Genomic DNA, 27111 nt, shown 5'->3' with positions numbered 1-27111 from the left:
CTCTTCCGCCTTCTCCCACACCCCGTGCCCGAGGACATGGCGTCAAGTGCCACTTCCGGCACACGTGGCATAGGTTCGCCATCACTGGCCTAGAGGAAGGGTAAGCTCCTATTGCCTTCCAGATGTTGAAGGACTACTTCCAGCTTTTCTTACCACTGGCCTTGCTGATAGGCACTGATAAGAATTGGAGCTCAACAACACAGGAAGAACCACAGCCTACACCTAGAGGATCTGTGCAACAATCACAGGCACTACTGTGATTTATGGTTGCAATAGCACCCAGGTTAGAATTGGTTATTGGGGCCATTCAGTTTCTAGCTGAGCACTTTTGAAACATCATCCACTAGGTGCATACTGCATCTAGACTTGGTCTCATGGACACTCTAAGGGCCAGGAAAGCAGTAGGGAAAACAGGTTGCTTACCTATAACTGTGGTTCTTTGAGGTACACCTCTGTATCAACTGTTGAATCAAACACTTCGATAGCATCCTCTCCAGCTAAAGTGGCTTGGAATTTGCCAGAATCCCAGGTAGGTTTGCTCACTTCTTGACCCACAGTAAGAGACCACATTCTGAGGAGGAAAACAATAAAAAAGGGATAAGGGAAAAGAGAAAAAAATAAAGAAATGAAAAGATAAGGACAAGGAGAAGGCAGACTCTGTGTACTACATCTCAGGCTCATTGCTTACTTTACCATTACAACTTTTCCAGACCCAACTCTGTCTCTAGCTCTGAGGATTCAAGACTTGGATCCTGGTACAAATCTACATTCACCCATCTCAGTCTTCAAAAAATTCACCACAACCTAGCACTCATGGAGAACAAGATCAAAAGCATCTACCATCAGCAGAAGACAGTCTTCAGATTGTCAGACCCTGTTTCACAAGAGAACATACCGTATATACTCGACTATAAGTCGACATCATGTATAAGTCGAAGGCAGGTTTTGGGGCCAAAATAATGGATTTTGACATGACTCGTGCATAAGTCGAGGGTAAAACTTAGGGGCATGTAACAGAGGATGAAGCCAAGGAAAACAATGCCAAATAACTTGCAAAATTCCAGCAGGCATAACCATTTGAGTTCATACTAAAGACTGGATAGATGAGATGGTGGTTCTAGGGCATATTACATGCTTGCCTTTCACCAGGGGGATGGCTCCTTTGTTATATATAATGTTAAAGCCCAGTACTTATATTGACCCATGGATATGTCGAGTCAGGTTTTTTAGGTCAATTATATGACTAAAATTTCTAGACTTATACATGAGTATATACAGTAGGTGTATCCTCTTCAATACTACCAGGGAGGGACTCAATTGACTGTACATTCTGTCACTCCCAAGACTGAAGGAGTTTTCATCATTTTCATTCAGCCTGCTCTAGAATGCCTGTCTCTTCTGAGAAGAAAGACTGCAAAAGATGCTCCCCAGCTTCCTTCTGCTTGTTAGTTTCCTACCAGTTCTGAGTTTTCTGTTACTGTAAAGATAAACATGCACTTCTTTGTTTTTCTTCCACTTCTTAAGGAGATTCCTTTATTTCTTTTGTTACACATTAAGTTGTGCTCTTCTTGCGGTCAAAAGATGGCCCCCTCAGATGGATGTACCCAGTGCCTCTGCTACTTAGTTAAGGGACATAAGTTCCAGGCCTGCAATAATTGCTAGGGTTTCTCGAAGTAAGGGTTGAAAAATAGAGAAGTTCAAACTAGCAACATGGGAAGAAACATTAAGTTTAGCTGATTAGCTGCTTTGAATATAGCTATCCCATCTTTGGCTAAGACCCAGGCTAAGTGAGATGTCGTCTTCATCAGCTTTGGAGCCAGTCTAAATATTGATGTCCCCAGCATCCTCAGTATTGACATCTGTGTATCGGTTCCGCAACTCAAAACAATGCCTTGAGAGATGCATGCTCCAACAGCAAGTGGTTGCGTCTTCCCTGCCATCATCACCAGTGGTGTTGCCTCACCTCCCTTAGAATCCAGGTGTCTGCTGAAGAATTGTGTATTAGATCCTACTCCAAAGGGAAAGATGGAGACACATCTACCAGATGGGGTGAATCTGATTCCAATTATGCTGGAAAGGAATCATAAGGTCTCTGGGGAACAAGAGCTGGGTGACTACGCACATCAGCATTACTTCAATAAACCTATTTCTACATGAGCATGTCTCTTTCTGGATGATTCCTTATACCAGTTATGCATCTCTTCTCAGAAAGAAGTTCCACTGAACTCAAATGAGACTCACTCCTGGGCAAGTATAAGATCGCAACCTAAAATAACCCAAACTTGCTTATAATAATCAAAGGTTTGAAACTGAAACTGGGAAAATGTAAGCAGATCTAGCTAATAGGATTAGTCAGCATTGCTTACATATGAGATTTGTAGCTGTCTGCTGTGGCTCTGACTGCATATGACATTTTTGTTACTATTGCTGTATATGAATAATGCTTAGCTTGTATATAGGTATATAAGAAATTATTCTATTGATTTTAAAAATGCATGCTCCAGCTTTGTATAAAGTCAAACTGTCCTAGACTGGAAGCTAGCAGAGGTAAACAAGATATTGCTCTCCATAGGTTAATCCCAGTCCATTGGCCATTTTACCTGAGGCTAATGAGAATTGTAGTTCTAAACATCTGGAAGGGACTAGATTACCTGCCCCTGAAAGCAAGCATAATAATTTGTAATAAATGGCCTGTTGTCAGCCAACAGCATTTGGAAATTTGTTATAAACTTGTATTGCAGTAATACACATTTATTCTCATTTTGCTTTGTTAGTTAAATGTCCATTTATGTACATCTGGACTGAGCTATTTCATTTCATTAGGAGACTCTGCAGATTGATGAAGATGATAGGCCAGAACTGGTGTGGTGGAAATGTAAAAAGTGGGCTTTGCGGATTGTTGCTCGTCTTTTTGAAAGGTAATATGTTGGTAATGAAAAGTAGAATTTCTATAGTCTACTTTTACCATTTTAAATTTTAAATATTAATGTTTTTCCTTGCCTTTAATAATAACAAAAATTATCCCTTCCTGATCATCCTGTTGTCTTACCTTAACATTTATGTTCATGAGCCTGTTCCTAAAATGAGGATAGAGGAAAGAGAGAAAGGAGAAAGAAAAAAGGTGGAGTGTAAGGTGAGACTGGCAAAACCCCTATAGCAACAGGAAAGTGTGGCTCTGTGGTTACACATGCTTCCCCTCTGCTTTCTCTTGTGAAACCATAAGAAAGGGTTAGAAAACATCTGTTTCCAATTACTTGGATGCAGCTAACAGAAAAAATTCTATTGCTTATCTTTTACTGCTTTTGTTCCAAGAACCCCTATGCCCAGGGAGGGCTGTTGCCCCAAGGCTATCTTAAACAACACCCGAAGCAAACATTTCAAGCAAGATGCAGATCTGTGGCACTGAAACTGATACTTTTCTTCCCCTGCATAATTTTTGCCATCTTTGCCCGATGAAGAAGCAAATGGGCTTCAGAAGCTAGTGTGATGTAGTTTGCATGTTATACTCCTTATAGCAACTCAATTTGTAGGTGAGTTATATTCCCTCATGGTACAGACTGGAGCTGAGAAAACAGAAACTTACCTAAGGCCATTTAATGAATGTTTGGTGGAGATGAGATTAGAATTGGAGGGTTTTTTTTTAAATTCTGTTAAATGGTAACATTTAGCCAGTTCTCACCAGTATCTAGTTGGTGGATGCAATATCCCAGCATATGATTTTGAAGTTTGGTACCAGTAGATATTCTTATGTGTTTAACAGCTACATAATGAGATTCTAGGAATTTTTGAGCTCCTGTCCATGTTTTTTTTGGAAAACATGTTGAAATTGTCATGTTATTTCACCCTTGAGCTTATTTCCAAAGAATGGGGCAATTTTGAAAAGGCTCAACATCTGTATTGTTACAAAATGGTCAAGAGTGTGTTTTAAACACTTTGAATGAAAAGGAATACATGTATCAGGATACAGGATAACATGCACAAAAACAATTCAATAGTACATACCTTTTTGGTATAGTATCTGCTGTAGTGGTTTGGGGTTTTTTTTTTTTGTACTCCTCATGTTTATATATTTATGCTTTGGCTTCTTAAAGGTATGGTAGCCCTGGAAATGTAACAAAAGAATATTTTGAATTTTCTGAGTTCTTCTTGAAAACCTATGCTGTGGGAATCCAACAGGTAAAGATTTGTTATTTATTGTGTGAAATAGCATGACAGCTCTCCATCTACTGTACACTTAAACATGTCCTGTGTGTAACATCTATGTTTAAGGCATTTGTTCCCTTACTTGGTGAGGGAAGGAAGAGCTGCTATTGTTCTGGTTGGGTAGTTAACTGTTTCCTCTGAACTGTTTACAAGGCTTTTCTCAGATACCAAGAGATTGTTTGTGCTGTTTTGGCAGAAACTCCCTACAGGTTTGTTTCTCTTGTCAGCAGCTATCCTTTGTAGAATCATTCTTTTTACTCATCATATGTTCATTAGCTATTACTAAAAGACAATTTGGAATGTGATAAATGTCCTGTTTCCCCCTGTTATTTAAACTGTTTGTGCAAATTGATCACAATATATCTGCATATCCTCTCATTATGAATATGTTGTCAGATCTAGTTTTTTTCCCCTTAGGTGCTTCTAAAAATCTTGGACCAATACAGGAAGAAAGAATATGTCGCTCCACGTGTTCTTCAACAGACATTAAATTATTTGAATCAAGGAGTCCATCATTGTATAACATGGAAGCAGATGAAACCACATATGCAGGTTGGTGCAATAGTAATAAATTTGTGTCCTTAAGCAAATACTGAAGAATTCAGCTAGATCTTTTCATACAACATTAGAATGTGATAACATATTAATGTTACAATTACTAGCATGGGAATACAGTCACTGGAAAAGAAAAGAGTAAACATCATGGTTTTACTTATGTTTATTTCTAGCCCACTCTGGATGGTTTAGAGCGGATGTGTATACACAGGGGTTTTTCTGAATGCTGTGACCATTTGGCTGCTACCTAAAACTAAAAGCCCACACTTTCATCTCCTCCTCCTTCCCGTATAAAATATGTAAACTGTGTGGGATGACATCATTGCTTTGGAAGTTTCTGCACTGCTGCAGAATGATGAGTAAAAAGAAGCCAGAAAACTTACAACATGATAAAACTGCCTTACATATTTTAGATTGCTAAATGTTACTGGGAAAGGGAGGCGGAGATGTGGTGTTACAATTTTCAGTGGTAACCATGTTTTAGTCATAACACTTAATTTTGATCACAGCAGGGGGGCAGGCATTTTAGCTTCAGCTTTCCAAAACACTCTCTTACTAACATTTAGAATATAGAGAAGTGCATACCTCTTCCTGAGATGTGGAGTAAGAATAAAGGGCCTGCAGATTATATCTCATATCAGGAGAAGGTGACTGAGATGTATAATAGTGGACAGAAGGGACTTTGAATCATGAGGTATGAGGAGGTGATAGAGAAGGCCCTGGTTAAGCTCAAACATGCGGAGAGCCGTGCGGGGCGCAAGGGATGGTGCGTCCCATTCAAATGAATGGGGTACGTGCCCGTGGTGCACCTGCGCCGCCGCCATGTGCACGAGCTCTATTCAAGTGAATGGGTCTCGAGCATACGCGTTTTTTGGCTTACACGGGGGGGGGGGGGGGGGGAGTCCGGAACGGATCCCCGTGTAAGCCAAGGGTGCACTGTAATACTTTTTTTGGGGTAACTTTTTGGGGAAGACTATTAACAATGGAGTTAAGCAATCATCCTACACAAAGCAATCACCTTTCTCTCTTTTTATAAGACTTTGTGTGAAGATGTGATCTTCTCCCTGATGTGTTATAGAGATGAGGATGAAGAGCTTTGGCAAGAGGACCCCTATGAGTACATCCGCATGAAATTTGGTAAATACATGTGCCTTAGGCTGATAGCCCTGCTGTCCTCAGTATTCTGAAGTGCCCGATAATGATAAGTATTGCTATTCATTCAGCTCAGCCTACAGTTACAGAGTTTTGTTTCTCTTTACTTTCAAACTACTGTTATAGGTGTAGTCTTGTTTTAATAACATAAAGTGAACACTCCAAATCATACTGTTTTGCTATTCAGTCCTCTCCCTCCCTAGATTGTTGCTTACTGAACTGTGAACTATGAACCATCCTTAGCTGAGAGAGTTTTTTTCCCCAAGGGAAAGTTTGAAAAAGCAAGATGCAAATGGAGAACAGAAATGGAGTTGGCTGCAAGCTGTTTTCTCTTATCTATTTATTTGGTTAGAGGGTGATAATAAACTTGTTTTGTGAACACTTGGTAAAGAATAAACAATAAAAGTTACCTGGTGAGAAGGAAACAAAGACTGTAAAGTACAGTATATTTTGGCCAAACAATGGATATAATTTGTCATGAACATTGCTTGTATGGCATTCAACAGTATGAATGTGACTTACTGACACTAATGGTAAAGAACCAGTTTCCACTTAAGAGAAGTCATGCAAGTGAAGGTTTGTTAGATTATCCCATGGTTTTAGGCATCTCCTCTTCTTTTCAACAGGACTTGTGTAGGATGCACCTATGGTAATTTAAGTAGACTTTGATTTTGCATTATGCTTCAGAGTTTTTAAAACTGGGTTAAGTAACATCATACTCTCCTGCTTACCTTACCGTTAATGGCATGGTTGCTGCATATGCATAGACATTTCTCACACCTCTATGCTGTTACTTATAAAGTTAGGAATAGAACTTGAAAACATTAGTTTTAGGACTACAACATCAAGAATTCCACAATCAACATGACCATTATAGTCCAAAATTAATTTTTAAAGATCTGGCTGGGAGGGCTGTTTGGGAGAGGCATATAATATAATTATTTTCCACTGTAGTATCATAGGACTGCTGTGAAAAATAACCTTCCTAAGTCCATCCAGCATGGTCTGTATTACCACAGCTGCAGGAGACACCATTATATAGTAATAGGAACTACACATTCTTGAAATATAAAACAAAGCCCATATGTTTTCTGCCTGGAGTTCAAGAAGGTTTTTAGGTGACATCCAAACATTGACTCATTGTCTGTCTGCATTGCCCCTTGTTCTCTCAACTTCAGAATGATATATTCAAAATATTCACTTTCTTTTTCATATCTGTTTTTTGAAACCTCATAAGATGTGTTTGAGGATTATGCATCCCCTTCAACAGCAGCTCAGCTTCTTCTGTACACTGCAGCAAAAAAGCGAAAAGAGGTACCTATTATAATTTGTCAAAACATAATGGGTTTTTAAAAAGGCATTCACAAGTCTGCTTCCTTTATTTACTAGAAGCTGTTGGCAGAATCTGTATTCATTCTCTTAAAAAAAAGTATTGGTCATTGTATGTTTCTCCTGCATTCTGTGTTCCTGTTTCTGTGGTGCTCAGGTGGGATGTATGGTCTGTTCTGTTGTCATGCTATTATTATAAATAACAGTATGCAAAGGGATCTTGTAGCACCTTTCAGACTAACTGAAAGAAAGAGGTTAGTAGCATGAGCTACAAAAGATCATGCTACCAATTTCTTTCAGTTAGTCTCAAAGGTGCTACAAGATCTCTTTGCATACTGATTTTCCAGACTAACATGGCTATACTTTTTAATTGTGAATAACTATGAGAACTAATTTAGGCTAAGATGCAGGTCTCCAATGTGGTGACCATGGGCATAGCCCGAAAAACCCACAAAAAACCATGGGCATGATCTTTAGCAGTCAGCAGGTTCCTTCTCTCAGTTGGCAAGAGAGGAAAAATCCACACATACTGGGTGTCTCCCTGCCACTGCCAAGTGACAGGCAAAAAATCATGTGGTGAGAAACTGAAGTTAAAGGGACATCAAGTGATGCTGCTGAGGGTCATTAGTTCTCTTCCTGCCTGTGCAGGAGCAGAACCCTTTTATGGTGTTCTTGATTCTCACCTTGATTCTTTTTAGATATAATTTTTTTAAAATGGGAAAAAATGTGTTCTGCAAAGTGAAGCATCAGTCTCTAGGGCCATATTCATTTTTGATAATTCCTCTGGGCTCCAGATGAGCCCAGAGGAATATTTTTTTTAAAAAAAAGGTAGGCGGCAGCACCCCCAGCTGTCCTTTGAGGTCCCCCTTCCAAAAAAGAAACTGTGAATGGAAGGGAATACTGGGTCAAAGGGGCTCCTGTGAGAGGATAGTGGGACTAAGGGAGGTGTTTTATCTGTGTTCTCTCTCCCCCGCCCCCCTCTCTGTTGCCTTTGAGGAAGGAATGAGAGAGAGAGAAGTATATGGGGTTTCAGAAAGTGAAATATTCTGCCTGGGCTTTTGTGTTTTTGTTTTTGGTAGATTGAATATGTGGTTTGGATGTGCATTTTCCCTCTGTGTATGTTTCTGGGTATCATTTTGCCTTCTGTGAAATTGATATTTTGTTAGTTGTGGGGGCAAATATGAGTTTTGACACACACACACACCCATAAAAAACTCTAGTGATAAGTCACCTTTCCCATAATCAGGTGCACAAGCCTGCTTGTTTTTGTATTTCCTCACTTTGTAGTGTGGCAAAATCTTTTCCAAGCTTCAAAATGTGTGGGCAACTTTTTTCCACTCTCAAAATTGAGAGTTACAGTAAACATACACATTTTTATGGAGTGTGTTTCTGAAAGCAAAGCAACATTCTGTTGTAGTAGTATTAATTATAATAATGTTGGTTGGTGTTTGTGATTTTCCTAGCTTTTAATTTTATGTATTTTGCACCATTTTGAAGGTGTTACCAAAAATGATGGCATTTTGCTATCAGATCCTCACTGAACCCAATGTTGACCCTAGGAAGAAAGATGGAGCATTACATGTGATAGGATCTCTAGCAGATATTTTGCTGAAGGTAAATGGATGAAGACACATACGATTTGTATATATTTACTCCATAGGTGTACCATTGCATGTAGGTTTCAAGATACAGAAAAAATAAGATGCTATAACTAGAATGCGTAAGTGTATTTCTGATAAAATATATGTGTACTGATGGAGTTTGCTCAGTAGCTCTTTAATTTTAATTGAAAAATATTTCATGGTTCCTCTGTTCTGTGTGCTCATACAGGTTTGATTTGTGTACTGCCACAGGTGATTAAATAGCTCCAGATATTTTATTTAAACATTCTATTCCATTCTGTGGGCAGTGTATTTCACAAATGTGCTTTTTTTGTCTTTAAAACTTGATGTGAAAAGAAATCTGTCAATAATTCCTTTACAAGAATTCCCTTTTTAAGGGTTTTAATTATGAAGCTGTCAGGTTAGGTCTAACCAAAGGAGTGGACTTCAGGGAAACCTCTTAATAACATTACAGTAGGAGAGGGCAGATTCTGCTCTCTGATCTCTATACATGTTTTCAAGATAAGTTTGATTATCCAAGCCAAGCTTGATAAAGGGCTGGTACAGACTGGCACTAAAAGCCGCCTTGTTGGTGGTGTGGGGGCATGGCGTACCCATGATGCATGCCCTGACGCTGCCCAGAAGCCACCCACCTGCCCACATGAGGGCCAGCTTCACAGCGCTCTGGCAGTGCGGCATTTAGACGTCACACACTGGCTGAGTGCCACAAAGCAGCAGCAGCATGGGAAAAGCCAGCTTTTTGCCAGCTCAAAAAGGAGTGGCATTTTGCTGCCTCTTTTTGAGCTTGCAAAAAGCTGGATTGGAGCCAAAGTGTACAGTTTCTGTGGCGCCGATCTGGTGCTCAAAGGGGTGGCTTCAAGCCGCCCCATAAGGCTCTCTGTTTTGGCCCAAAGTTACTTTCTGAACTACAACTTCCAGAATCTCCCAGCAAATACAGCAAGCATACTCCTGTAGATCTGAAACTATAGTCCCCAAAATAACTTTACAGTGCTCTTATCTGAGCATGACATTTTTCTCACCGTAAGTCTGTAGCCTCTGATTTGCTTCATCTCTGCCTTGCTCTACTTTTTGCTGGATGGGAGCCAGATTGACAATTGAAGACTTTGTATTATGTTGACCCTTAAGTTGTATTTGTTGTATTTTTAGCTCATAATCTGTATTGCTCATCCTTAAACACAATTTACAGCACACATTTTATGCACAGTGATATACATATGCTGTAGAGATTTCCCTGTGGTGGATTCTCTTAATAGAGAATTCAAGTTTTTGGACCATATTGTAACTGCGTATTCTGGTTGAATTTTTAATGTATGGTCTGACCAAATTGGCATTAATAATTTCAAGCAACATGAAGCCTTTAAAATAGCTAGCCAATTTTTCTGATAGGTTTCATTTTGGCAGAAATCACAGCAAGACCTATGCTGCCAAAGTAAAGTGCCAATTTGGGTCCGAACAGCGAAATAATTTAAATCTACTGAATGTTTAGAGTGTCTTTAAAAGTTGAACTTCAGGCTAGAAGATTATTTTGATTTGTGTTTATGCGATTACTCCAGAGACATAATACTGTACATCAGAATAGTGATTGATTTATTTTTATGGTTTCTGTTAACTCCATCAGAAGAGCATATTCAAGGATCAAATGGAGCTGATGCTACAGAATCACGTCTTCCCATTGTTTATGTCAAATCTGGGGTATCTGAGAGCCAGAGTAAGTAGCCAAGCCATATACATTAATTCATGGTGACTATGTGTGTATGTTATATGCCTTCAAGTTGTTTCTGACTTCTGGCGAACCTAAGGTAACCCTATCATGGAGGTGTTTTTTTGGCAAGATTTGTTCAGAGGTGGTTTGTCATTGCCTTTCTCTGAGGCTGAGAGCATGTGACTTGCCCACGGTCACCCAGTAGGTTTCATGGCCAAGCTGGGAATCAAACCCTGGTCTTCAGAGTCATAGTCCACCACTCAATCCACTGTGCCATGCTGGCTCTCCCAAGGTGACTACTACCACTTAATATCAGCCAAATAGCATGCCCTCTGTTATATATTTTCCAGCTGATTTCAGAAGGCTTTGAGGCAATACCCCATTTCCTCCCATGTGATGGTAGTAGTACTTCTGTTTACCTTTAATAGATGGCATTCAAAGGGGCCTTTCAGCTGCTTTTATGTATCATTGGACTTTATAAGCCACTCAGATTATTTATTTATTTATTTATTTATATAGCACTGTAGATTTGCTCAGTACTGTACATACAAACAATAAAATCGATAAAAATAAAACTTGCCAATGGCACACATTCTACAAAATACATGTAAAACAATAGATAGATATATACAAGATAGAATTAGATAAAAAAGCAGACAACAAATTAAAAAGATCAAATATCAAATCAAATATCAGATCTCAGATAACAATTAGATAAATAATCACACAATGCCTGGGAACACTTTCCTGAATAATATAGTCTTCAACTCAGTTTTAAAACTATTTTAAAAAGTGAAGACCCATATTCGTGGGGGAAGAAGGTGCCAGGAGTGAGGGGCAGCAAGGGGAAAGGGACGAATCCGGGATGGGGCAGTGGAGATCCTACCAGAACGGAAGGTATGAGTGGGAATGTGAGGAGAAAGAAGTTCAGATAAATAAAGAGGGGGCAGCCCATGCAGGGCTTTAAAAGTCAGCAACAGGAGCTTATACTGAATATGGAAGGGGAAGGGAAGCCAGTGAAGGGATGAAAGTGGAGGAGAAAGATGGTCAAAGCGGCAAGCAGATGTAATAATGTGTGCAGCTGAGTGCTGAACAAAAATTAAATGACGGAGGTGAGAGATGGTCATAAAACTGAGTTTAATAACTGATGGTTAGAAAACTGAGAGCTGCTAGCACACCATGAAATTCTGAAAAGAGTAACCAAACTTTGGTGCTGTTTCATTTGCTTTCTTCTTGTGCCTCAGTCCTGTTGGACTCTTCATTCATTCAGCTCTTTGAAATTTCATAATGAACTCAACCTGAAGAATGCTGTTGAGCTGACAAAGAAGAGTCTGATCGATGACAAAGAAATGCCTGTCAAAGTAGAGGCTGCCATTGCTCTTCAGTCTTTAATAAGCCATCAGGAACAAGGTTTGAATTTTATTTCTTTGGGCTTTCTTTTCTTTTCTTTCTGCTTTGCATTTACATCCCTTTCTCCAGCATCTTCAGGAAAGACTTTTTTCTTCTTGCCTATAAGTATCTATATGTTTTGGTTCTTCTTTTCTTCCTTCCCTCTCTCTAATCCTCTTCCTAAAGCTGTTCTGTTGCTCATTTCTGCTGTTTCTTTTGCATTTGATGTTTCCTTTGACATGTATCACCCTTCTTTTCTCATTTTCAATACTTGCCCGAAATCTCATCCCAGATCAGGATAATTTGCTTCCAGTTTAACTCTTTTTGTTTCATCCTCTCTTTTGCCTGTTTGTCTGACCTATCATTAGAATATTTGCCTTTAGGCAGGGTTTGTCTCCTTTGACTTTTCTCTGAGTACTTGGATTTTAAGTGCTTTAGGTGTAATAAATGTTATGATTAGGTTACAGTAGATAAGAGTGAGCATGGTGCATGATTTGATATATCTGCTGAGCTATTTCCCAAGTGTGACATTAAATCATACAAGTAGTACAGGCATTAGAGTATGAAATCCAGTCATAGAGGGCTGGTTTTGAAGTACACATCATTCTGGAGAGCATTCCTTTGAAAATCTGATGGATCTTTATGAAAAGATGGCTTTCATGCTCTTATGTCTTTTTAATAACACAGACATAACCCTGCTGTTTCTACAAGTCTATGGCGGGATACAGACAGCCCAAAAAAGGCGGTCTGCTGCCACCTCCATTTCCGCCAGCGGGAAGCCTTAGCCGCCAAACGGTGAGGCTTCCCAGTGGCAGAAAAAGAAGCCGCAAAAAGCACGTTCTTTTTGTGTCGCTCTTGCAATGCCCAAGTGCACAAATGGCTCACTCATGACATTGCAAGCGTGACGCAACGTGCAGACGCTGCATGTCCGTCACGTCAAAATGGCAGCGCCCATGTGTACAGGGTGCCGCCATTTTGACGACCCCGTCACGTGCTAAGGGTGGGGCCAATATGGACGGTGCGTCCTCGGCCATCCCCTAGCACGTGATGGGGGCACCGCAAAGGCCCATCTAAATCAGGCCAATATTCCCTTTCACATTAACTTACTACATGTGTGTCCCTTCCTTAAATCTCTGAACCCCAACTTCATTAGTTTTATTCTTATAAGTTATCTGGGGTCCCATATTGGGAGAAAAGTGATATAGGAAAGAAAGAAAAGAAAGAAAAAGATAGATAGATAGATAGATAGATAGATAGATAGATAGTCGTGAAAATGGTCAATAGCTGGGTGCGTGGCTATGTGCGGGTTGGTACTGGCTTAATTGTATAGCTACATATGTTCAGCCTTGAGTGTTCGTTTCCACATTGATTGACTTACTTATTGAATTTATACCTTGCATTTCTCCCTGGTGGCTCTTTTACTCTTATATGAGGATCTGGGATTTTGAATGCTAGTCATACAAATAAGCTTGAGGTGAAATGTAGATTGCTCTGTTGCTGCAAATGTCACACAAGTCTGATGACTTGCTAAAGTAGAGTTGTTGTCCTCTGCAGCTTTTATGAAAAAGAGGTTGGGGAGGAGTCTCTCCCAGGTGAAAAGTGGCAAGTTTCCCATATAGCCTGTTAGTACTCCCTCTTTTCTGCTGTCCAGTATCTTTTTCCTACCTACTCTAATAAAGCCTTCAGAAAGAGAAGGCAGACTAGTATGTCTGCATGTGGAACATTACTACTGGTGACAAAGTTTACTAACAAAGGAGTATAACTGTAGTCAAGAGATCCCTGGATCTTCATTTAGACAAGTCGATGCTATCATCATGACTGCTCTTTGAATGTGTGTGTGTGTGTGTGTGTGTGTGTGTGTGTGTGTGTGTGTATATATATATATATATATATATATATATATATATATATTTCTTTATTTCTCTAGCAAAGGAATATATTAAGCCCTACATCAGAGCTGTTATGCAGGAACTACTGCTTGTTGTTCGAGAGACTGAGAATGACGACCTAACCAACGTAATCCAGAAGCTGATTTGTGAATATAGCCAGGAGGTAGCAACAATTGCTGTTGAAATGACACAACATTTGGTAAGAGATAGCAGGGCTTGAATACAAAGGGAAAAAAATGATTTTCTTTCTAGGGACAACCTTACCAATTGGAGAACCAATTGGTTCTCCAATTTGATGTGCTGGCCTGGGAAAAGTTACTTAGTGGGGAGGGGCAGCGGCCATAGTGTGTGGTAATTTGGGGAGTGGTTGTTAAAAAGTGTCCTAGGTCTGTTGAAAACACCTTTGTCAGTTTCCAATTTAGATTACTACATCCGATCTTCAGGTTCAGAAAGATCATGCTGCACAAGATTCATAGAGTGTATTTTCTGCTACCTTTTTAATATATGGAAGAATGAAAAAAGGAAGAGGGATGAACTGAGTCATTTGAAGGGTGCAGGTTTATTTAAGTATGTTCCAGAAATAATATCTTAGTCATGGTGAAGGGTAATAAAATAAAAAAGTTTATTTCCTTTTTTCAATAGGCTGCACAGACCTTTAGAAATTTGAACATAATAAAACTGAGTATTCTAATCCTTTTGCTTCATATCCTGATCAGTGCACTATAGTACCTAGTGTAAATTGCTAGAAAATTTTTGTAACCATTCCTGGGTTTTGATATCATTTAAGTTGTTGTTGTTATTATTTTCTTAATTCCCGGCTTTCCTCCAATATAGGGACTCAGGACAGCACTTTGAATCTCTAAGATATGTCACAATAGATTTTTTAAATGCTTTAAAGTCATAAAATGCTTAAAAAAAACACCCAAACTCTTAATCTTTGAAATAGCTAAACCTGGATTCTCCACCCTACCTTTTCAGTCCTTTACTTGCATTTCAGGCAACTGAATCCCATGGTTTCATCCTTCTTCCTTTTTTCCTTCTTCCATATATTGGAACTATTAAACCCATGGTTTATGTGAATCCCTTGCAATGTAAACAGTGTTTGTATGGCTTTTAGTTTGCTTTCATTTGTCTCTTACATCTCCTCTCTCTGCTCTCTCCTGTGTTTAAAAATTTTTAAGCTGCTTGAAACAGAGACCAGTCAAGATTGCAAGATGCCATATATGTTGATGGCCGTATACATATTTAATTCATGAACTCAAGCAGATGCTTCCAAATTAGGCTTTTATTGTGTCATCCTCTTTTGGATAACAATGTCTTCCATTTGTAATTTCCCCCTGTTTTCTCACTATTACATCTTCCACAAAAAATCATTAAAGGAGAAAAGAAAGAATAGTTTCACAGTGTCCTTTGGTAATGGTAGAAGCTACAGTGGGATCATATTACACCAATTTTGAAAGCTTTGCACAGGCTGCTAGTGAGCGACAAGGTTCAGTACAAGCTGCTGGCACTACAAAGCCCATTATAGTTCCAGACCAAGTACTCGAAGAGTTTCTCTTTCTAATACCAAGGTTTCAGGATAATGTAATTTCATCTCAGTGCCCCTTACAAAACCTGGGCTGTGGCATTCTGCACCAGCTACCATGGGGGGACCACCTTCAAGAGAATCCCCATGTAAAACACATGGATCTAATCCAGTTTGAGGCTCTTAGAGGATGGAATATTATGGAAAGATTGTCCCAGTCCAAGAGTGGACATACCTGGTAAACCATCTGGAGCTGGGCATAAGTACTCATTGTCCTTGAACAACTTGCACCTTCAGTAAGCTTCTAGACATATCCTCCAAAATACTCATCCACTCTTCCAGGGGAGGTGCTACCCTGTCCAGAGCAGATGGTTATCACTTAACCATGGCACAGAAATTACCCATTCAGAGAGCCTCCATTTTATCAGGATTCATTCTTCATTGTGTTGCTGCTCGTCCAACATCGTTTTATTTTAAAAATGCACTTGGTCTCTTTAGGCAGAGATATTTGGCAAAGTTCTTCAAAGCGAAGAATATGAAGAAATGGAAGATAAAACTGTTATGGCCATGGGGATCCTACACACAATTGACACAATTCTGACTGTTGTGCAGGACCACAAGGAGGTGAGCCTTTTTTATCACTTGAAAGCCATCCAAGCCAATAGTATATCTTGTATCTGCCCCCTGGGACCTTTGCATGCAAATTCTCAGCTCATAATAATTTTAAAATAAAATGAAGCTTTGTAGGGAAACTACTCATTTAAACAAAGTATATATATTATTATGGTATGAAAACTTGATACAAGTGATTTTTTCCTTTCCAGATAACTCAACAGTTGGAGAGCATTTGCTTACAGATCATTGGTCTTGTCTTACAAAAGCACGTAATAGGTATTGTTTTTCTAGAATATATTAGTTTGCTAGAAAATACTGATTGATTGTTTTTCGTATGGGAAAGAACAAAATTGTTCTTAAACCTGATACTAAATATTTTATTGCTCCTTATTTTCTGCTGCCTCCCTCATATTGGGTTTAAATCAGTAGATTGAATATCTGTTTGTCTTTGTTTCAATGATGCAGGAAGTGCCACCTTAGAATAACATAGTTTTTTCTGTTGACCCCAGTACAATCTAGACTCCTAACAATGCCCACTTTAATTCCACATGTATATTTAAGGAAGGGAGTGGAGGATAAGGATAGGAGGGTAGCACTTGCACTGGTTAAGGTCAAATTGCAATTAAATTGGGTTCAAATTGCAGTTAAACCCCAGATCCACTGGGCGATCTAAGGAAGCTTGCCATCTTTTAGGTTCATTTTCACTTCAGTTTAAGAAAGGGTACCATATATACTCAACTATTAACTCGAAAAATTTATGCCCCAAAATTGACTCTAAAATCCTGGGTTAACTTATACACAAGTCAGTAATACTGCATAGAAAGATCCAGAAAAAAAGCACCATCCAGTGTGCCTCAGTTGTGATTTCTGAAAGAGCTGCCCAGGCAGGAGTGTGTGTGTCTGTGAAAGAGGTGATTCCCTTCTCAATCTGATGTTAAGACCATCTCTCCCCATCCTGCTCTGGATCTCTGCCCATTAAACACCCCATTTAACTCCTCTTCCTTCCCTTCTCAGTCCGATGTTAAAACCTTTTCTCCCCACCAAACATCCCATTTAACTCCAGTTCAATCTGAGAAGGGAAGTGCTGTTAAGTAGTCAGGGGAAGTTCAGAGAAGGAGGGGGAAAGTGGTGTTTTACCCTTTAGATCCTTTGTTAGTTGCCCCTAGGTTTTACTCTCAATGTATCCACGGGTCATATCAAAATCCATGATTTGCCCCTAAAACCTTCCCTCAGCTTATACATGAGGCCGACTTGTAACAAGTATATACGATAACATAACAACATGAAACCTACAAAGGGAGTGATCAAGACTGTTAATGTATTAGAGGGTTGAATGAAGAATCCATTGGTTGTCTTATTGTTATCATTTATTTATACAGCACCGTTAGTGTACATGGCACTCCTAAAGAAGCCTGCCTACCTAGTTCTTCCAACTATTTCAAAGACAGTGGGACAGAGTTCAGAAAAGTTACTTTTTTGTACTAAAGATCTTGGAATTCCCCCAAACATCATGGCCACTAAGTGTTGGATAGCTTATCAAGGTTGGAAAGTTCCAGTGAGTGGCTGGAAGTATTGATTCCTCCTCTCTCATCCTTTGCCGTCAACGGCTTCTTTTTTCACTGAGTATTGCTTGGGACCTGTATGTCTATCAGCTGGTTTCCTAATTGTATTCTAAATAATTCCTGCCCTCCCTTTAAATCTGTTGGAAATTTGTTCAAGTGGGCATTCTTGGAATTTTCAAATGCTTGCTCAGTAAATAGACGTCAAATGTATAGCAGGTGGAAATATTGGGGGCATTTTGTAGAATGTCAGGGAAATTTGTTTTACAACTTTTATTTTTCTGTGCATCTACCAAACAAACCTTTTGGCTCTGAATCATACCTGTGCAATGCAGTTAAGTACCTTACCATTGTGTCCACACATGACTTGATAGCCTTTCTGTAAAAATACCATAAGAAGAAAGGATAGTAGAGCTTATTTTTGAGCTAAAATTGCTGCACAAATAATTTAAGACTACAGTGCGCCCTTCTTTTATGTGGGGGATCCGTTATGGACCCCCCCCCCCGGGGAAAAGAAAAAGCGCATATGCTCAAGTCCCATTACAAGTAATGGGACTCGTGCTTGCAGTGGTGTGCGGCGGTGCGTGCATGTCACGGGCACACGTACCATTGTTCTTTCCAGCACACACCACCGTTTCTTCCGGCGCTGCTTTCAATGTATGCTGAAAGCAGCATATAATGCGCCTGCATATAATGCGGGCGCACTGCAGTAAATACCTCTGTAGTTTGTGTGGAATTTGTAAATCTCATCAGATCCCTCTGTGTTTTTTTCCTTCCATTCAGAATTCTATGAAGAAATCCTTTCTCTAGCATACAGTTTGACATGCCATCTTATTTCACCACAAATGTGGCAGCTTCTGGGTGTCTTATATGAAGTGTTTCAGCAGGATTGCTTTGAGTACTTTGCAGGTAATGAGCTTTGTAGTCTCTTCTGAAAGGAAATTGATAAATGTTATAATAACCCAAGAGACTGAAGCAGTAGAGTTATACAAGTAACACGACTGATGGATAACGTTGGCTAGATGTAGTTTGGAAAGCTATGATAGAGTCTGTCAAGTGTCAATTTGTCTCAGCTGAGTGAAAGCAACCTTGACGATTTTTTTCCCCTCACTGTTCTATGTTCAGGGTTGGATATGCACTGGAGAGCCCTTGTAAGCTCGTGTGCATGTCTGTGCATATTCTGAGTCTAGATAAAGTGTGTGTCCTGGGTTAATTTTGCATTATTTCACTTAATTTATATGCTTCTTTCTCATTTTGGTAATTATGAGGAGAGATGGAAGTCTGTTTAAGTCCCACCCCTTGAACTTAGTCAGCTACTCATCTGTCTTTAGAAATTGTCTCTACATTTCCACCATGTGTCAGCAGATTGGAAAGTTCTATTGAATAATAATAACAACAATAATATTGTTATCAGTGCCATGGGCATACACATATGTAAACAGACTTCAGACAGGGTGATTTTAGTGGACTGTGTGTCCTCTCGTGGCCCCATCTTCAGTGATGGTTGAGGATCTCCAGAGGGACACCAGGGTTTTTAGTTTGTTTTAATTATGTTTTATGTTTTGATATTGTGTTTTTAATCTGTCATATTTTTTAATACTTTCATAAGGAGGGGAGGGATTATAATGTTTTTAATTTTATATTTTACTCTGTTATATTTACTGTTGTCAACCGCCCGGATTGGTTCGCCACAGGGCGGTATAAAAATAATAATAATTATTATTATTATTATTATTATTATTATTATTAATGGTTGCATCCAGCATAAAGTGGCAAAAGTAGAGTTCCACATGCAGAACTGTTGTCCATGCAGCTGCACATTAAAGTTAATAGTGTACAAATGCGGATTATGCTACATGATGATGGCTATGTGCACCGAATTCCTGTACTGTATATACATTGCTATCCAGTATAGAGATTGTATAATGGAAGTGGAACATAACTCTGCTGTAGGAGCACTGATGTAGGATCTTCAGCATTAATGGATGCTACTAATAATGGCACCTCAGTGCGAAATAAAACACTGAATATACTGTTAAAAAAGCTAGCTAAAACAGCTAGCTCCATCTCCACCTCATCATGTCACTGTATTTATTTGCCAACTCTTGTTCAAAGGATTTGGATAAGGAAGATTATGGTTCAAATTGGTACTGAAATGCCAAGATTACAAGCTGCTGTTGCTGCTGCTGCTGTTGTTATGTTCCTTCAATTATTGACTTCTACTTTTGGCAAGCCTATTCTATGGTTTTCTTGACAAAGTTTATTCAAAAGAGTTTTGCTACTACCTTCCTTTGGGGAAGAAAGAGCGTGAATTGGTCAAGATCACTCTGTGGGTTTTTATGGCTGAGTGAGGATCGAGTCCTGGTCTCCCAGTCCAATACTCAAACCATTATGCCACACTGGCTCCCATTACTGGCCGGCATTGGGTAAATCACTTTCTCTGAACTTAACCTATTTTACAAGCAAAGCTTGGAAACGTTATAGAAGCAGGTGAACGCAACTCTTAGAATTCCTCAGCTGGCAAGGCCTCTGGCTATGTGGCCTATGGGATTTAGGGAGTTGTAGTTCAATAAAGTTGTTGTGAGGATAAAATGGGATAACTTCCTTTGCATTTCCCTGTGGATCTTAAAGGAAAGCCAAAATATAAATATTTTGTACCAGATTTGCATAGACTATGTAAAATCCCTGTTTATTTATTTAAGAGGTTTATGTTGAAGGAAGAATATTCCAGAATCACAAATTAACTCAGTGGGTAGTTTAAAAGAGAACAACAACAGCTATTCAATGGTAAATCTCCACTTGTTGTCAAAAATAACTGTTTTGCTTTTCTCTGTCTAGATATGATGCCTCTCTTGCACAACTATGTCACTGTTGATACTGACACTTTATTGTCAAATCCCAAAAACTTGGAGATAATTTACACTATGTGTAAAAAGGTAAGCTTTACAATTGCTTATATTTTTGCCATACACATACCCAAAATGAGTGTTAAAATGTATGTACTGTGTAGCATAAGAAAAAATGCACCTCTTTAAACGATCCTTCTGCTACCACCAATTAAAAGATGAAGGCCTATTTACATAAAAAAATATCTCTGCCTTCTAGTGAAAAGAACACAGAGAGGAGGACCATACTAATCTTCTGTTGGAAGGAGTAGCCACTAAGAAGTCTGTCTCGTGTCCTCACCATAGAGGCCTGTGAGGGTGGTGGGACTGATTGAAATCCTTCAGCAAATATCATAAGATTCAATCAGGCTCATAGGAAATGTGAGGGGGGAAGTGGACTTTCAGGTTGTCTGGATCTAAGCCATATATAAATGCGAGCTCTATCAGGAGTGCAGGCTGATGGCTGTAATGTCCGTTAGTCAGTGAATCTGCTCTGTTTAGTTTCATCTTTAACATACCAACTTTAAGGTTTAGCGCCTTGGATAGCTCCTTTAAACTTCTAATTAAAACCTAGAGTAGATTTATAATCTTACTGATATGGAAGCTACCATTCGCCTCTACCTAATATCCACAAAATGTTGTCTGTCCCAGCAGCATCAACTTAGGCCAAGTAATGAGCCAGACTTTGTTGTCCCCTAACCAAGGCTGAAGAAAGATTCAGAATGGATCTGGACAAACTGTGTAATCCAGAAACCCGTGGAGCTGAGAAGCTATTATACACTCCAATATCTTGCCTAAGAATAGAGACTGGCTAGAAACCGTCTAGTACTGTAGGGTTAAGAGAGAGGCTTCAGAAAATGTAATGAAGAGTGTCTTGTCAAATGTTACATGGATTACGCAGAATAGTTTCCACATGTGCACTGTACCAGCTTATCTGTATTAGTGTCTTTTGTGTCAGTGTTTACATTTCTCAAAGGAAATTGTCTTTGCCTTGTCAGCTATTCTCTAAATTTGTCATGGGTTTTGTTGCTAGGTATTAACTGGCGATGCAGGCGAAGATGCTGAGTGTCATGCAGCCAAGCTCTTAGAGGTCATTATTCTTCAATGCAAAGGGAGGGGCATTGATCAGGTAATGTGCTGCAATACCTTTACCTTTCTTGTATTATAACATGTAAATATGATACTGGTTGGAGAATGACATATCTGAAAATAGGATTTAGATGGGCTGGAGCATATGCTAAGAAGTTTTTTTTCCCTTCCATTGTAGTATGTATGCACAAAATAGTTTCATACTTTAAATCCAGCTTCTATCTGTATCTCTGGGATCTAAAACACAATTTTCTGGGGCAAACTTGCAATGCAGCTTGTTTGAACTGATAAACTAATCCAAAAAAGACCTCTCAAACCTTCTTGTGTCATGACTTGACTTATGTCGTCTTTTAAATAACTTTATTCATGCAGAATCCAAATCAGTTAACAATAATTAGAACAATGTTACAATACAAAGATATCCCCACAAAGAAAAGCAATACGGAAAAGTCAGCAAGGCTAAGACCAGCAGGGTAGAAATAAAGGCATCCACCAAATCAGTTTCCTAAGACCAAAACACTTTTCTATAATGGAAGGCCTTCACTTCATGATGAAAACTCATTAACAAGGGTGCAGGATAGGCAACTGAGAAGACTATTTCTAATTCTAAACAAGTATATTTCTGGGATTGTTTGGACATGCAACAGGGCCTGACACCTGATCTGTTAAGCAGTACCTCTTGTGTGACCTACTGTTTCCCTTCTCTTTTTGTGCTGCTTCTGTCATGGACTGATTCAGGGGGAGGGGAAGCTTCCTCTCCTAATTTTCTTCCTGCTGAAGATGGTTGTGGTAACAGCTGATTTGCTGATGATCAGAATGTTTTTTTACTTATTACAGACACCAGATGGCGCAAGGTGTGCTTTATTTCACTTGTGTGTGTATGTGCCTTCACGTTGCCTTATGGCATCCCATGACTTTCATAGGGTTTTCTTAGGCAAGAAATATTGAGAGATGGTTTTGCCAGTTACATCCGTTGAAATGTATCCTTCAGCACTTGGTATTTGTTGGCAGCCTCCCATCCAAGAGCTGACCTGGCTTAGCTTCCTAGATCGGATGGGATCGGGTGCCTTTTAGCCCTTATTTGCTATTTAGAATATTTTTTCCTAAAATAAATTATTTAGATTTAGTTTATTTTACAGTATTTAGCCCCTATATACCACCTCTGCCAGTCTGGTTTTCTGCTTCCCTCGTTGCTTGCCAAGGCTTCTGAGACTGATTCTTCCACTTCTAAAGTCACACAGATGTGACAGAAAAACAGCCTAGGAGCTACATTCCAGCCCAAGACCAGATTTGCCCTACTCTATGTAGGCGCGGTAAAAACTGCTGAAAAACGTCAGCCTGTCAGTGCCTGTTTTTCCACCGGAGGGAAGCCGCAGCCGCCAAACCACACAGCTTCCCTTTGGCGGAAAAAGAACCAGCGAAAAGTGGGTTCTTTTTCAGCCGCGAGGACACCGCGCGTCGTTAATGTAACAATGGCAGTGCCCATGTATATAGGGCTCCACCATTATTACGTCCTCGTCGCATGCTAGGGTTGTGGGGCATATGGTCACTCTGCCCCCAGGCAACCCTAACATGCGACGAGGGCATCACTGAGGGCCTGTTTGTACCAAGGTGTAGATAAAATGGAGCTGTATTTCTGTTAGATGGTATAGTCTTTTCGCTAGTTACATGTGAAGCAAAGGCTAATGAAACCTTGCTTCTCAACCTCTAAGAATTATTCTGCCCTCTGAGACTCCATCAGATCTAGCCTTTATATCTTTACAATGGTAAGAACTGAGACTCCCCCCCCCCCTTTTTTTTTTTTTTTAAGGAATAAAAAGAACTGTGATTTTTTTGGAAATAAAGTTCTGCGGCCAGTATCACTTTCTGTACTTATTTGCAAGAATAAGAAAGTATTTCTGTTTCCATTGTAACCCCACAACCATGAAACACCTGAAATGTGTGAATTCTATAAGTTTCCTAAGGATTCTTTTGCTTTTACTTAATGAATATTGGGGAAAGAGAAAAACACTAGCAACAAAATAAAAAAGGGAAAGGAGGAAAAGGTGAAAAGGGAAAGAGAAAATTCCAGTTTGGGAGTTTTCCTAGCCTTGTGAAGCTGGATACTTCTGCTGTGACCATATAATTTTCCTTAAAGCTCATGTATGGAAAAGCATGCAACAGGGTATCTTTTAATGAAAAAGAATGATATTTGACTACAGCAAGTTGGGGAATGAATCCTTTAAAATCCCTGAAAAAATTTATCTAAACTTGTTTATTTTGTCCTCTTCCCTTTTGCTGCCTCACCCAACATCTCCTTTGTCTATCCCCAGTGTATCCCTCTCTTTGTCGAAGCTGTTCTAGAACGCTTAACACGAGGAGTTAAGACCAGCGAGCTCCGCACCATGTGTCTGCAGGTTGCCATTGCTGCCCTTTATTATAACCCTGCACTCCTTTTGCACACTTTAGAGAACATCCGATTTCCTCACAATCCAGAACCTATCACTGCACAGTTTATAAATCAGTGGATGAATGATACCGATTGCTTTCTTGGGTAGGTGTCAATGTGCTTTTTTCTCCTTTTCTTTTTTAAAGTTCAAGGATTCTTGGAAAGTGACTTTTTAACTTCATTTTCTTTGGGAGTGCAGGGGTCTTTGAAAATATCAAATATTTAATCCCAGGTTTCAGAGATTATTTCCCAAGCAATTTACAGTTAAAATCCATATTACGTTGCATTTATAATTACTTACCTATTGGTGTGAGCAGAAATGAGGAATCAGCTGTGGAATCAGGTTCTATAGTCTAGATGCCTGGATTTTCCTTCAGAGGGAGTAGAACTTGAAAAAGTTACATTTTTAGCTAGTTGATTCTGAGAGTTTTAGTCAAAAAGGTAACTTTCCCAAATTCTGAGGGGAAGGAGGCTGATGTTGCAGGAGATGGACCTGGCAGGTGTTTAATGTTGTCCTTCCACAGATTTGCAGAATTTTGATATTCTGGCTAGCAACAATAATATAGAATGAGTAATTAAGACAATTTATAATAACCAAAGCGCAGGAAACTGTGGAATTCTAAAATAAAAGCCAATAGAAAAATGGGCTTAAAACATGACAAGAAAGCAGTTAAAACATTAACAGTAAACAGTGGTGAGAATATAAAACAACAAATCTTGTGGTCCAAAATGTGATAGCAACATGTCTGAACATAGTGTCAGAAAGAGACAAGCTTGTTTTGAGAGAGAAATTCCACAGCCTGCAGGCAACTGTGGAAAAGGCATGGGCCCAATACTGCTTTGAAATGGTTGGGACACATGAAATGACCCCTCTGCAGAAGATCTTGAGCCAGGCTCTTTTGAGAGCCAGTAGCCTTTCAGATATCCTGGTCCATTGCTATTTAGGATTTAAAGCCATTGTATTCGCTATTAACATGTATTGATGTGAGAACTGTACAGTTAAGAAAGAAGAGAGGAAGAAAATCCATTCATTTGAGATGTGGTGCTGGAGAAGAGTGCTGAGGATTCCATGCACAGCCAAAAAGACAAACAAATGGTTCCTAGAGCAGATCAAGCCAGAAATTTCCATGGAACCAAGGTGACAAAACTGAGGCTCTTTTACTTTGTGCACATCAAGAGAACGCACAACTCACTGCAAAAAACAATAATGGTAGGAAAGGTGGAGGGAAGTAGAAAGAGGAAAGCTGCATGCTAGATTGATGGACTGTATTAAGGAGGTCACGGGTATGAGTTTACAAGAACTCAGCAGAGCAGTGGAGGACAGGGAGTCTTTGAGATGACTCATCCACAGGGTCACCATGAGTCAAGATGGACTCAAAGGCCATTAACAACAACAAAAACATTTTCCCAGAACAAACAGGAAGCTCATGTAGCTGTTTTGACAAAGGTAGTAATGTGATCCAAATAATCAGCTCTAGTCAACAGTTTGGCTGCCCTATTCTGTACCTGCTAAATTTGCTAGACATTTTGCAGAAGTGATTGTGCTTTAAAAATTGCAAAAATCTAGTTAGGTTATAATTGAAATACAGATCACCATGGCCAGATCTGAAGTTTTAAGTAATGATACTGTCCAACCCTTTTCCCTACCCAAGAGATAGGGGCAAAAGCTGCTGCTGGAAACCTTATATTTACTTCATATTTCCAATTTATGGACTTTGAGAAGAAAAGGCACCAGTTGTTCAAAGTTGCATATCTTACTTCTGTTGACAAATTTTCCAAGTCTCTGCTAGATGTCTTGCATATGAAGGCTAGGAATGTCCTCATGTTTCTTTTGGGTTGTACCCATATTTGGAGAGATCCAGAGGAGGTTACTCTCCCCCCAAAAGAGGAGGCTGAAATGATTGAGAAGAACAAAATGATTTGGGAGGAGTAGAGTAAAAAGACACACAATTGTAGAGGATGGGGGCTTTTTTTCTTTAATATTGACAGTGACTTTGAAGAGTATTTTTTTTCTCTCTTAGGAGAAACAAGGAAAAGAAAGGAAGGATTGGAAAAGTAATGTGCATTTTATGGGCTGACCTTCAAAATAGAACTGAAACTGCTGTATGGAATTCAGGCATGGGATGGCATTTTGGTCCAAGGAATTCAGGCATGGGATGGCATTTGTTCCATCCCTAAGGATAACTCTTTAAAGCTTCTTGACCCATAAACAAGTTCCTATTTGTGTAGCATCTGCCTATTAGTGTTTTCCTAGTGTGCAGCATTGACCAGCAGATGCTACATACCCTGGTAGTGGAAGATGCAACAGTGAGGATTTAATACTGTTCTTCCCCATGTAAACAAGAGATTCATACAACTTGCACTTAGTGATAAGTAGATCTGGCCATATGGCTCTATCTTAGCAATAGGGCATTTAAGGTTATACTTGAAGATATATTATTGCTAAATTTTATTAAGCAACTGAGTCTCATACTGGGAGAAAGGCAGGATATACATTAATAAAATAAATATAAATATTCAGATCTGTGGTTTACTACTGTAAATAGGAACAGACAGTAGTCCTTCAAAGCTGCTACCTAGGTAGAAGCCTTTAATTGGAAACAAAACCCATTAATTACTGTGGCTGCCTTGACATCTTGTAGTATTTGCTCTTGTCTTGAAGTTGATTGCAAAACATTATAGTGTCACATAAATATAGTTTTAACATGGTATTTACTGATCTGGTATGTTGTAAAAAACTATTACATTCTGCGATTAGGGGAAATATTCAGCTTTTCAAAGTATATTAGCTTCAGTATGAATTTAGGAATGAAAAGGCTTTCTACCTCTGACACGAGAACGCTGTCAAAGAGTTAATTTTACATGCTTTCCCCTCTTTGGATGATAGTTTGTGCCATTTTCACTTAACCTGAAGATTTGGGGCAGACGTGGACAGCTTAGTCAGTCTCACTTTGCAGTTGTATTCACAATCTTATCACAGATATACACTTCTGGTTGGTTTGGTTTTTTTTAATAAAAGAAGAAAACAAAAGCTGGAATTCTCAGGCTTTCGACAAGTATGTTTTCACCATAAAAAGAATTTGACAAATGTTTATGATCCCCAACTGGGAGACAGTGCAGTATTGAGTAACATCTTAACAGATTCTGCTTGGTGGCAGTGACCACTGAC

The 27111-nt window shown here is 39.3% G+C and overlaps 1 protein-coding gene across 3 annotated transcripts in view; it reads left to right on the top strand.

The window, feature by feature from the left end:
* IPO8 (importin 8) overlaps positions 1-27111 on the top strand; it is a 57288-nt gene that overhangs the window by 15209 nt on the left and 14968 nt on the right. For all 3 annotated transcript variants that reach the window (XM_042467919.1, XM_042467921.1, XM_042467920.1), the window contains 15 exons: positions 2824-2918; positions 4092-4176; positions 4621-4755; positions 5796-5895; positions 7148-7224; positions 8737-8853; positions 10480-10569; positions 11808-11973; positions 13880-14040; positions 15865-15990; positions 16191-16257; positions 18324-18449; positions 20379-20476; positions 21459-21554; positions 23827-24047. In XM_042467919.1, the coding sequence (XP_042323853.1) occupies positions 2824-2918; positions 4092-4176; positions 4621-4755; positions 5796-5895; positions 7148-7224; positions 8737-8853; positions 10480-10569; positions 11808-11973; positions 13880-14040; positions 15865-15990; positions 16191-16257; positions 18324-18449; positions 20379-20476; positions 21459-21554; positions 23827-24047 (1760 nt within the window). The remainder of the gene's footprint in view (positions 1-2823; positions 2919-4091; positions 4177-4620; positions 4756-5795; positions 5896-7147; positions 7225-8736; positions 8854-10479; positions 10570-11807; positions 11974-13879; positions 14041-15864; positions 15991-16190; positions 16258-18323; positions 18450-20378; positions 20477-21458; positions 21555-23826; positions 24048-27111) is intronic.

Source organism: Sceloporus undulatus, chromosome 5 (genome assembly GCF_019175285.1).
Source record: "Sceloporus undulatus isolate JIND9_A2432 ecotype Alabama chromosome 5, SceUnd_v1.1, whole genome shotgun sequence".
Taxonomy (NCBI): domain Eukaryota; kingdom Metazoa; phylum Chordata; class Lepidosauria; order Squamata; family Phrynosomatidae; genus Sceloporus; species Sceloporus undulatus.
The sequence above is the reverse complement of the archived record's forward strand: the minus strand, read 5'-3'. Positions and strand labels throughout refer to the sequence as shown.